This window comes from Lagenorhynchus albirostris, chromosome 13 (genome assembly GCF_949774975.1).
Source record: "Lagenorhynchus albirostris chromosome 13, mLagAlb1.1, whole genome shotgun sequence".
Lineage (NCBI taxonomy): Eukaryota > Metazoa > Chordata > Mammalia > Artiodactyla > Delphinidae > Lagenorhynchus > Lagenorhynchus albirostris.
This window is the reverse complement of record NC_083107.1, coordinates 13,982,052-13,994,254: the sequence shown is the minus strand read 5'-3', so window position 1 is coordinate 13,994,254 and position 12,203 is coordinate 13,982,052. Positions and strand designations below refer to the sequence as shown.

Here is a 12,203-nt window from a genome sequence, read left to right as displayed (position 1 = left end):
CTGTTAGCACGGTCCCTCCATCACTGTGGAGATGCTGTGTGCAGACCTCCTGTTGGTCCCTCACAGGGGGGAGCTTGCTTTGTCAATCAATCTCCGTACCTCTGAAGATGCCCAGTGTGAGCTCTGCACTGAATTTTTGGCCTGTATTATCTCATTTGATTTGAGAAGGGGTGGAAGTATTTAATGCAGATGACAAAAGGTTATCTATATCTGTAAGAAATAAGAGTTCTTCGAAATTGACAGTAAAGGTCAATAGAAACCAACCAATAGAAAATGGGTAAAGGATACAAGTAGACAATTCTCGTTTAAGTGCAAATCAGACCAGCCAATACACGTCTGAAAAGAGGCTCAGAATTATGAATAGGGAATTGCAAATTAAAGTAACAATGAGAGGCGTTGTTTATCTCTCAGAGTGGCTAAAATTTCAATGATTCCATTTTGTAAAAGAGACAATGTTCCTCCCCCCTCCCCCCCCCCCCGGCCCCCATAGATGTGTATGTGGCAGGGTTTTCTCAACTCCGGCACAACTGACATTTCGGGCCAGATGATTCTTTTTTTTTTTTTTCTTAATGAATAAGGCAGCTTATTAACCCAGCGTCATTTGTTGTAATGCTTCTTGTTGGCAGCCGCCACCTGTCCAGCGATTCTGTCCAGATCTCTCTGTCCCGAACATGTGAGTTTGCAGCCCCCATCTTGGTCCTTTCCCACCACCTTCAGCCCCTCTGGGGCTCAGAGGACCCGGCGGGCCCCACTTTTGGAGCCTGTGCTGAAATGGCTGGGCAGGACACTTTCTCTGCCGTCCCCCCCAGAGATCTCGGTCCTGGAGCTGTCCCAGCGCCACGCCGGAGGTACAGGTGCAGTGCTGTGGGAGCAGCTCGCGTGTAGGATCACAGGGCGTGAGCTCTTTGTGTTTGGCCAGCTTGACAGTGTCCACCCATTCAGGGCCTTTCAAGCTTCCCGGACTTGCTGAGGAAGGCTGCCAGGGCTCTGACGAGCTCCCGCTGGTTCACGTCTTTTACAGTAACTCCAGGCATCGTGGGGCCTCCGCACTGCCAGCCAGGGGAAAGGAGGGGGCAATTCTTGATGGCAGGGGCTGTCCTTGTATTGTAGGGTCTGTAGCAGCATCTCTGGCCTCTACCCACTAGATGACAGTAGCACACCCCCCGCTCCCCAGTTGTGATGACCAAGGATGACACTGCCAAATGTTCAGGGGGCAAAACTGTCCCCCACCTCTGCTTGAAAACCACTCGGTATATAGCTAAACGTTGACAGCTGCGTATGCTGTAATGAACACTTACTTAATTTTAATCACTATTTTACAGATAAGGAAACTGAGGCACACAGAGGCCAAGTAACTGTCAGCTGAGGACCCGAGATTCCAAGAGGAGTCTGATTTCATAGCTCAGTTTCTTACCTGAAATGCAGCCGCGCTGCTCAATTACATTTTTGAGGTTTGACTGGTTAAATGAACCGGGGCTTAAGATTCACGTTTCCAGGCAAGAACCACGGGACAGGGAAGGGGAGCCCAGGCCTGTGGTGTCTGAAACTGTCACGTATGAGGCCACAGCCCCAGGGCTGGCTTGGCTCCCTGAGATGACAGTGCTGGGCGGCCAGTCCAAAAAGCATCAGCCAGCAGGGCCGCCTGACCTCTGAGCAGGGCTGACCACCATTTGCAAAGAAAGGCCTAGAGGCTGAACCACGGGGTGGGGGCGGGGGGGGGGAAGATGGAGGAGCCTGGATGGGGGCAGGTGCATGAGGAGGGTGGTGATGACTAGACTCCTGATTCTTTCTCATTTCCCTCCCTCCTGGCCTCTGGGCACCCAAGTGCCTCCCTCCCCACTCACTGTCGCACTCACTGTTCTCCCCACACTGCCCTCTCCCCAAAGCCCCGCTACAGCCAGCTGGGTGGGCAACAGCCCTACCCGGAACGGCAGGGGAGGTGGGCGGGCGCATGTTCACGTGATGCCTGGTGGCTTCCTCAACCTTTGGCCAGGTCACAATGGGCTGAATTTCCTGTTGGCTCATCTGTTTGGGGCCCTAGACCATGAGCTCTGTGAAGGCAGAGCCTGGTGGGCATCAAGATTGGGTGGGTGCAGGATGAGGGAAGGAGGTGGGAGAGGGGCAGTTGCTCAAGGGCTGAGCAGCTCCAGTGACACCCAAGCCCAGCCCTGGTGAGCTGAGGTGCTCAGCTCTGTCCCCTGGGACTAGGTTCTGGCCTTTCCCTGGATCTGTGAACAAAGCATGGCTGTGAGTTTTCAACTGAACGGAGCTCCTGATTACCTCTCCTGGGAGGAGAGAAGAGCTGCTTAAAGAACTTGAGGCATGATCCTCATTCAATAATTCAAGCTTAGCTTTTTAAACGGAAACTTCTCTTGGAGCTGCTTCTAGAAACACTTGCTGGTTGTGTCCCCTCCTCCTGTCCCTGCAGGTCCCCTGCTGGTAGGAACATGTAAGTTGAAAAAGCAGTTGCCCTGATGTGCTGGGCTGGGAAGCAGCATCACCACCTCTTTCTTTGCTGAGCCCCCAGGTAGAGCTGATCAAGGCATCCTTTGAACCCCACTGTATTCTTGGCACCATGAGAACTTTATCACACACATGCACTCCTGCTTTCTGAAGACAGGGATCAGACCTTAAGAGCTTTGTGGAGAAACCTGGTGTCCATGACTCACTTGTCGAGAAGTCAACACACTAATAGGAGGGGACGGTGGGTGGCTGTGACTCGGCACAGCTTAGGGCTTATTCTAAGTCGGCGATTCTCAACCCTGCTCACGTTAGACTCACGCCCCAGGCTCATTAAATCAGAATCTCTGGGACAGTGGTCCTGTAATCACAGGTTTTATAAGCTCTCCAGGTGTTTCCAATGCGCAGAGTTGAGGACCTCTGTTCTAAGTGGACTTTGGCAAAAGGGGGCTTGACGGTGTAGAAATATTGAAATTTTAGACTGTAGCTATTTCGGCGCTTGTGACCAAACTAAGAGCCCTATGTAAGCGAGGCAGGAGAAAGAAAATCACACCAGGTTTGGGATACCTGCAGAGTCCAGCAAAACCATCACCTGAACCGCGTGGCCCCGAACACGAGCGGCAACTGGTTCGCTCATGCTGCGGTCCAGTGCCACCCACTCATGAGGGGGTGAAGTCACAGAGAAGTCGCTGATGGACGACTTGTCACCTAGCCAGCTTTTGAGGACCGGTCTTTCCTATTTCAAGAGCATTCTCTGGACTCCTACAGCCCCCACATCAATCGTAAACTCAAAATTTTAGGGTTGGCAAGCAACAAAGAGACACTTCTTAAGTGGTTCCTAACTCTCTATAGGTGCAGACCCCCTAAGGGCCCCAGCATCTGATTGGGTCCCGCAACCCAAATCAAATCCACGATGAAATGCCACCTCACACCCATCGGGATGGCCAATATATATATATATACGGTATTTCATCATGGATTTTATTATGTATATAAGACATATAAAACAAAACAGGAAATAACAAGTATTGGCAAGGGTGTGGAGAACCCTTGTGCACTGTTGGTAGGAATGTGAAATGGTTCAGTCACTGTGGAAAATAGTATGGCAGCTCTCAAAACATTAAAATAGAATTGCTGTGTGACTCAGCAATTCTACTTCTGGGTCTAAACCCAAAATAATTGAAAGCAGGTACTTTAACAGATATTTGTACACCTATGTTCATAGCAGCATCGTTCATAAGAGCCAAAAGGTGGAGGCAACCCCAAAGTCCACTGACAGGTAAATGGATAAACAAAATATGGTACATACACACAATGGAGTATTAGCCTTAAAAAGAGGGAAATTCTGACACATGCTACAACGTAGATGAACATTGTGGCTATTATGTTAAGTAAGCCAATCACAGAAGGACAAATACTCTTATCATGCCACCTATAGCAGGCAGTAGTTAAATTCAGAGACAGAAAGTAGGATGGCGGTTATCAAGGGCTGGTGGGAGGAAGGAATGGGGAGTTATCATTGAATGGGTACAGTTTTAGTTTTGCGATGAAGGTAACTGTGATGATTACGCAACAATGAAACTACTTAATGTCACTGCACTGCACACTTAAAAATGGTTAAGATGGTAAATTTTATGTTATTTTTTACCAAAGTTCAAACACAAAAACAAAACCCCACAGCCTAGTTCTGGGGTGGGCACACATGAAGGAACGCACATTTTCACCAGAAGTGGTTTATCAGAGTAATGGCCTGTAACAGCCCTGAAAGGACCAGGGAGGCCCAGGGGAACCTACATGTATTGTGGCTTCTGTATTTTGGGGGAAGGGGACAGACTGGGAATGGGACAGGGGGCTTTATCCATTCCTTGGTTTTCCTCTCGATTCAGGTAGAAAATGTCTCAAAGACTCACTGGGGTACCTGTGGGAATGCTGGTAGTGTTTTTGATGAGAACCTAGAGAGGGGAGATTTTTTAAAAATTTAAGGGTTGTTAGAAGCAAGCAAGTAGGTACGAATTGATACGCGAAGGGACAGGGTGGGGGGAGTGTACATCCAGGAGCAGTGTCTGGTCCAGCACCTTGGGGTTCTGCAAGAACTCGTAGCTTCTGTGAAGTTTGGAAACCCCACCAATCACAATCCATTCCACCTTGATTAAAAAAAAAAAAAGAAAGATCATTTGGGGGAATTCCTTGGCGGGCCAGTGGTTAGGACTCTGTGCTTTCACTGCTGAAGGTGTGGGTGCAATCCCTGGGTGTGAAACTAAGATCCCATAAGACGCGTGGCACAGTCAAAACAATAAAAAAATTAAAAAAATAATAAAGAAATGAAGTTGGTAAATATTAAAAAAAAAAAAAATCATGCAGCTTGACCTGTTCTCTTCACCAGATTTGACTTGGACCTACTTGTGGCTCTCTCCAAAAATCAACTTTGCCCTCAGAGAGGAGCCTTTCCAATACTGAGAATATTCCAAAGGACATGCCATCTTAAATGGCAAAGGAGGCCACCCCCCCCCCCAGAGGCTGCTGAACAAAGAGTGGCGCTGAAGTGAGCGTGTAAATCCCACAGGGGAGAAAGGGAGTCCTGGTCGGCCAAGATGTGCAAGCCTGGAATGTCTGCTTACAAACCAGGAGTAGGTCTCCAGGAGGGAAACACGCGTAGAATGGAGCTGCCCAGGACACGCATGGATGGTCGGGCAGGAAGGGCAGGGGGCCATCACCCCCCTCCCAACGCAGGTCAGGGGTCTGATTTCAGCAAGCACATCGGCCCTGCCCACGTCTGGGTCTCGCTTCTTCACCTCTGCACCCTCAGTTCCCAGGTGGGGCTGAGCCATGACGCTCAAGTGCTTACGCCGAGCCCTAGGGCCAGGTAACCACATGCTTATTTGTCCAATGGGCACCTTGGGACCTCCTGAAGACCCTCTCCCACAGTCCAGTAGGAGTGGAAATGATCAGGTTATAAATTGGTCCTTTAACACCCAGAGAGCACATCTTCACCTGTGGTGTGGATTCCATCCTGACCCTTCTTCCTACGCCCCTCAGAAGCTGTCCATAATCCTCTGTACCCAAGCCCTGGTTGAACCCTATTTCTTCTTTTTGTTTTTGTTTTTTTTTGGCCGCGCTGTGCAGCATGCAGAATCTTAGTTCCCCAACCAGGGAGCAAACCTGCACCCCCTGCAGTGGAAGCGCAGAGTCCTAACCACTGGCCTGCTAGGGAAGTCCCAGGTGAACCCTGTTTCTGCCAGGTTTTCTCCAGTGTGGGCACAGGACACACAGGCTGGGTTCTGTCATCACGTACCTTGGAGGGAGCAGCATGGCGACTCTCCCCAGGCGAGGCCTCCCTTCCCAGCCCAGACACACATAGCCACCTCCTTCCCACTGGCTTCTGCTCTCCTGGCCTCAGGGCCAGAAGCTGGCTGTGGAAGGGGGACACCACAGGGCCAGGCAGGGGTCAGAGTGGGAGGCTGCCAGGGCTGAGCTCTCCCTCCACGTCCTCTGCCAAAAAAACAGGAAGAGGAATCCGAAATGTGACTGCGCTGAGTAATTCCAGTCCCAGGCTCTCAAGTCACAGATGTAGAAACCACAAACCAAAGAGCAAAGAACAAAACCAAAAAGCCTGCAGTCTTTTAGACTTTTTTCCTCCCAACAGCTAGTTCCAGTGATGTTTATTACTCAGCCTGAGTTGGAATAACATTAGACAAAAATAGAAACAGCGTCTGGTTTTACAAAGCCTCGGCACAAGTCCTCTGATTTTTCTGTCCATGTCAGGGCCGCCTGCTGCTGGTACCAAAGGTCAAGGGAGCCCGGACGACCCTGGATGGAGCAGAGCCTGCACAGGGACGCAGGCCTCAGCGCTGGCTTGAGAGCAGAGCTAGGGAGACAGCCGGGCAACTTGCTCAAGCGGTACAGCCCGGCTGGGGATCCAGGGTTTTATGTCTGGGGGTGAGCCGCTGGGGCCCCGAAGAGACCAGCCCCGGACTCAGGGCTGATCTGGTTCAGAAGGACACGTAGCCACATGCCAGCAGGGCCAGGGCTCTGCCCCAGGCACGGAAGCTGGGTGGGTAGCTCCACCATCCTGTGCTTGTTCCAGAGAAAGAGCCTTAGCGGGGGCCTCTTTGGGAACTCTGTCCCCAGGGGCTGGTGCGGCCAGAAGGGGCAGGCCACGCAGCAGCAGGGCCCCCGCTCGTCGTGAGCCCGCAGGAAGCCTGCCTGCAGTCACTGGCTGCTCACAGCACTGAGACCTCGCGCCCCTACCCTGGGGGCGGCCAGGGGTTCCACCTCCAAGGCCTCCTGCAGCACAGGGGGAGGTCCGGCCGCCTCGGAGGGGCTCGGGGGACTTGGTGGACCTCGTGTGCATCGTGAGATGGGGAGAGGCAGGGATGAGCAATGTAGCCACTTTCCAGGTGAAGCCAGTCCAGCCCAGAGGCCGGCTGCTTTTTGGACCCCCCGAAGTCACTGCCGGGCTCTGCACCGTCACCATGAACTGCCCGGGACTCCGGTCTCCCGGTCCTCTCCTGTGACGGGCAGGCCAGGCGGCCAGTGCGCAGGGGCTGCTATCTCAGGGGCTGCTTGAGCTCGAAGAGGCCTGTCCCGCCCTTGACGACCTTCCCAACCACGAGGCAGGCTGACGGCGACCTCAGCTCATCGTGGGATCCTGGGAGAGACACAAGAGTGCTCGTTAGTTGGCTGAGGGAGAAGTCGGGGGCGGTGGAAGGCGATGGGGGGCGGCGCTCAGCACTGAGGCTGGGCGGGTGGGGCACCTCCGAGGCCACGAGGGGTGGTGCTGAGGCTCAGGGTCTGACGGGAACGAGGCCGCGCTGCTCCTGCGTTTCAAAGAGAGGAAGACCCTCTCCCTCTTCTCCAAACGGCAGAGGCAGCTCTCCCATCTGCTGCCCGCCCCTGCCAGCTGCTTCCCACAGTGAGATGCCAAGATCTCCCCTGCGTGCGAGGCGTGTGGAGAGGTGCCCAAGGGACGAGCCCATCTGCCCAGCGCAGACTCAGGAGAGGGGAGGCCAAGGGCACCTGCCCACGACTGACCCATCATGGTGGCCTGCTTCAGAAACTGGAAGCTGGTCTCAAACGTCATCTGCTGCAGTGGGGAGGAGTTCGACCGGATCCCAAAGCGGTTCAGCGGTTTGTAAACACCCTCGAAGCACATGTAGTCAGCGACCAGGGAGAGGTGGCGGGGGTCAACGGCGATGCCTGTCACACGGGCGGCAACCGAAGGGAGGGTTAAGCAGTGATGAGGGGACGATGGCAGCCGCATCACCTGACACGAGGGCGCCCCCCCTCCAGCTCCGTCACCTACTCACTCAGCTCCCTAACCCCCGACCTCGGCGGGCAGCCCTCCCTCCCAGGTCACCACTTCCATCCAGCAGCACGGGAAGCAGCCTTGCAGGACACAAGACCCTAAATCACTGTTTGCACTTGGGAACTGAAACCCTGAAGGCAGGATGAGGAAGCAGACTCTCCCTCAGAGGCCAGCAGACGAGAAACACGCTAGGAGGCCTCGGGGACGGGACTGACAAGACTGACCCACAAGGGACTCCCTCTCCACGGTGGTTCTGAGGATCCCCTATGGGCTCCATGCTCACCGTGCCCCTACTTCAGTTCCCTGCGGAGCTGGACTGACACCCCAGGACCTCCCGAGCGCCGCCCGCAGCCCCTCTTACCGTACACGGCGAACACATCCTTGATCTCCTTCTCGATCACCCGCAGCGCGGCCTCGATGCCGTACGTGCTGGCCATGGCATGGATGTCATTGGAATAGAGGCGACGCAAATCCAGGACCTGGGGGAGGAGGGAGGGGTTGGTTTGAAGGGCCTGGCCTTCTGCCCCTTCCTGCGGACACACCCCGCCCAGGCCGACCCCCCCGCTTGGCTGGCACTCAAGCACAGCTGATGACAAAGTGGTTGCGAGGTGGCCCAGGACTAGCGAAAGGAAACAGTGTAGGCAGAGCTGCCAACAGCACGCTGGCCGGGCCCCAAGGTCTGTCTCATCATCACCAGGGCTAGAGGATGACTTGGTACCTGCTTTACAGTCAACAGGAAGAAAGGTGTTTGTCTGTTTAATGGAGAGACCTGTTTCCTAGGATAGAGGCTTCCCCTGGTAGGCGAGGCAAGTTCCTCAGCAGAGACCCAAACGCCTCCCCCAGGCATGGGGAGCAGGGCTGGGCCTGCTGCATGGGGGTCAGCCGGGCCCTATCAGGGGCCTGGGGCTCCAGGTCGGCTGCCCCGGGGGGCCCACGGTGGCTCTGCACTGTGGCAGGTCACCCCCAGAGGCAACAGCAGAGACCCTGGTGGCCTGCCTGGCCTCATCTGGACAAATCCCACGAGTACGACACGGAGCTCGGCCTGTCAGTGGCCGGCTCTCGGGAGGCATGAGCTCTGCCTGCTGCGTCCGCCGGGAAAGCAGCCTGTGAGAGGCTCCGGGGCAGAAGGGGCCTTAGTGGGGCAGAGCTGTGCGGGGCGGGGGGTGCGTGTGAGGCCGCAGAGCCTCGCCAGCTTGGTGCGCGCGGACCAGGGAAGAGTGAGCTGGTCCCGGCAACTCAGAATTCTGTGGGGAAAACTCGCGCCCACGGGTCGAGAGCACCTCGGAAGGTTCGGGGAGGCTCCGTGAAGCTGGGGGGAAGCAGGAGAGAGCCCAGAGGAAAGGGTGGGGGAGCAGGCGGAACAGGGCGCACAGGCCTCTGCCGGGCGTGGGGGGTGGGGCGGGGCCCCTCTGCACCCAGGGCCTTCTTCACCCGGTAAAGTGAGCAGCCCCCAGGCCAGCGACTCAGAAAACTACTTCTTACGAGTCTACTTCGGGAAGGTTTTAATTTCAAGGAGAAGAAACTGTACTCAAAGCGATTTGGGAAACTCTGGGTTCCGTAAAGTTAAGCCGGTTCCGCACTGCAAGCCTTACCAGGCTCATGTGCATCAGGGGTCCCCGGGAGGTGGGCCGGGAGGTACAGACTCGGTTCGGGGACCCTGGGCTGGGAGCGCGAACAGCCCAGGAGGGAGTGGGGCCACGCACCTCGGCGTACTTGAACAGCTCCGGGAGGTTGATGCCTTCTGTGTTTAAGACGAGCTCCTTCTCGTTCTTACTGTTGGTGGTTTCGTTCAGGAGGCACCTCGTGATGCCCTTGGTTGCGTAGACGACGGCGCCTTGGGCCAGGGACACTACCAGGGAGCTCATGTCAAAGTTGACCTTGATGAGAGGGAGTTTCACCATCACCTGCAAGAGGAGGGAGAGCTGGGGCCGGGGAGAGGGCCGCCCCAGACCCACTGCCCGGGCTCCCCGGGAGACGCCTCCGGAGCCCCACTAGGGAGCACCGCGGCCCTGCTGGGGTGAGCGGGTGGCGGCCGGGCCTGTGAATGCTGGGTGCCTTTGTGGCCACACGGCAGTCACCTCCAGTCCGCTGAGGAGGAAACAGCAGAGCAACGTTTTCACAGATGTCGGTGAGAACGGTGAAAATCACATCCACTCACACCACCCTTGATATCCTTTCAATCACCACAAAGCACAACACGTGTCCTTTCACGGGTGCAACCCCGGTCAAGGCTCCGTGCCCAAGCTACCACTTAGGAACCAATGAATCGGATCGAAGGAAAGGACTAGAACGCCAGTCTGCGTGTAGAGACGTCCAGGCATCCAAGCCACCGAGTCTCTCAGGCAACACTGCAGTGCTGAAGCTGGGGACCAGGAACAAAGGCGGTGCGAGGAGTGAAGTGTCTCTGCCCGTCTCTATGACAACCGATACACGTCAACACACGTGTTGTGCTGAGGCCTGAAGTACAACGTGAAAGCACCCGTAGGGTCTGGTGGCTCAGATCCCCGTGCAGAGAGAGGACTGGCCCACGAGGGTGTGAAAGTCAAACGTGCGAGGCCATGACTGGCGGTAGCACACAGCTGTCACCAGCCTCTTTAAGGGACCCGGGGTGGAGACGAGAGCAGCCGGTGGCCGCCCCGGCACTGACCTGGCACCACAGGCCGTCCTGGGTGTCGTACTGGTAGTCCTCGATGAACGGGTGGCACTCGCGCACGGCCTGCACGCGGCGCTCCACCGCCTCGGCGTCCTGGGGCTCCCGGCTGCGGGTGGGCTTCCACGGCTGCGCCAGTGGGGCGGCAGGGAGCGAGTCCTCCTCGGGGCCTGAGCCCCCCTCCTCCTCCTGCGCCTGGGCCCGGGCCCGGGGAGTGCCTTCCCCGAGGACGGTCCCTTCCTCCTGCAGGTCCTCGCCGTCCTCGCCATCCTCCTCGTCCTCACTCTCGTAGTCAACCTGGCGGGGGGCGGAGCACAGGCCGCGTCACTCGGGCCCCGCCAGCCATTTGGACTTGGCCTGCCCAACAGGCGCCCCTGCAGAGGCCTCAGCTGCTGGCTGACCCCGGCCCCGCCTGCTCCGTCGGCCCGGCCGCCGTCCTCCTTGCTTCCCCTGGGGATGCCAGCCCCTCAGCCCCTGGGCCCCCTCCTCTGAGCTGAACCCCGCCCCGCGCCTCTAGCTCTCGCACCCGTGGAGCCGCTCAGCCCTGCCACACCGCCCTCTGTCCTGGCAGCAACCATGGCAGTGGAGGACCAGTAACGGGCAGGAGAAGGAAGAATTTTCACGGCAAAGACAGGAGGCGGCCCGACTTCCTCCCCCTGCCAAAGGCCTCTGGGTCCTCGAATCTGATTCAGACGCAGGGACGGCCAGCCCTTGCCCACCCGCCACCCCATGAGCACCGCCTTCTCAGTCCACTGGTGCGCTGGGCAGCCCGCCTTGCTGCAAGGCTCCTGATGCTTCCAGCATGACGCACAGGCGTGGCCTCATGCACCAGGGGGCGAGCCCTCATCTGTGACAAAGGGGTCCCCTCACCTCCTCCTCTTGTTTCTCCTTGCGTTTGGCGTCCGAGGCATCAGCGTCTCCCTCCTCAGCTTCGGCGTCCACGATGTGCCCCTCCTCTTCCTCGTCGCCTTCCTGCTCTCCCTGGGGTGTGGGGACAAGAAAGAGAAAGATGAGCTTTAATACCCTGGTGAATCCATCTCTCCACCCACCACACTCACCCAGCCACCCACCTGCCCACCCAGCCATCCGCTCATCATCGTTCAGCCACCTATCACCTTGCCAACTATCCATCTACCTACCTTCCACCCCCCTACCCACCCCTGGACTCCACGCTTCCTTCTCTGCACCCTACATCTCTACACGCACCACTCGCAAAATCCTGCATTTAAAAAAAAGAAACCAAAGAAAGGAAGTGCCGAGGCTTTCAAGTCATGAAAAGAAGGTGTTATTCCAAGTATTTTTGTTATGGGTGGAGATGAAGGGAAAGAGCTGTCTTGGTATTTTAAAAGCCAAATATTTATACCTTTCTCCTGGCCTTGGTTCCTAGTTTCCTGTAGTCTCCTTCTGGGTGATCTGAGAATTAAGACCGGGCAGCCTTTCAAAGACATCCCATGCCCATCTGTGCTTGAGCTAGCCAACTGGTAGACGCCGGGGCAGGAGACCTGGCACTCTCTCTCTAGGTAGGCCACGCCCTCATTTTAGGGATGAGGAGACAGGCCCATAGCTGAGGTCACCGAGCCGGGAAGGGACGGGATCGGTGTTCGTTGTGGCCCTGTCCAAGCACAGCACAGCCCTACCAATGCCGGCTCAGACGACACCCAGGGACCTGCCCCACGCCGCTCCTGGGCCTCTTGGCGGATGAGGTACCATCAGTCCTGGACTGTTTTGCCTCCACGGGCTTTTCCCTGGCTCTATCCTTTTTCGTCACTGTAGCCCAACTTCCCGGCT

The 12,203-nt window shown here is 56.3% G+C and overlaps 1 protein-coding gene and 1 pseudogene across 2 annotated transcripts in view; both read right to left on the bottom strand.

Annotated features, from left to right (window-relative positions):
• Positions 1-586: 586 nt before the first annotated feature.
• On the bottom strand, positions 587-1,034 carry LOC132531660 (small ribosomal subunit protein eS19-like; annotated as a pseudogene).
• Positions 1,035-6,086: 5,052 nt separating this feature from the next.
• The window catches only part of POLR1A (RNA polymerase I subunit A), a 76,176-nt gene continuing 70,059 nt past the window's right edge, over positions 6,087-12,203 (bottom strand). The window contains exons 29-34 of one of the 2 annotated variants that reach the window (XM_060168613.1): positions 11,286-11,396; positions 10,413-10,712; positions 9,469-9,669; positions 8,127-8,244; positions 7,492-7,656; positions 6,087-7,108 (exon numbers count right to left, since the gene is read on the bottom strand). In XM_060168613.1, the coding sequence (XP_060024596.1) occupies positions 7,008-7,108; positions 7,492-7,656; positions 8,127-8,244; positions 9,469-9,669; positions 10,413-10,712; positions 11,286-11,396 (996 nt within the window). In that variant the 3' untranslated portion in view covers positions 6,087-7,007. The other variant, XM_060168614.1, reaches the window with a different exon arrangement.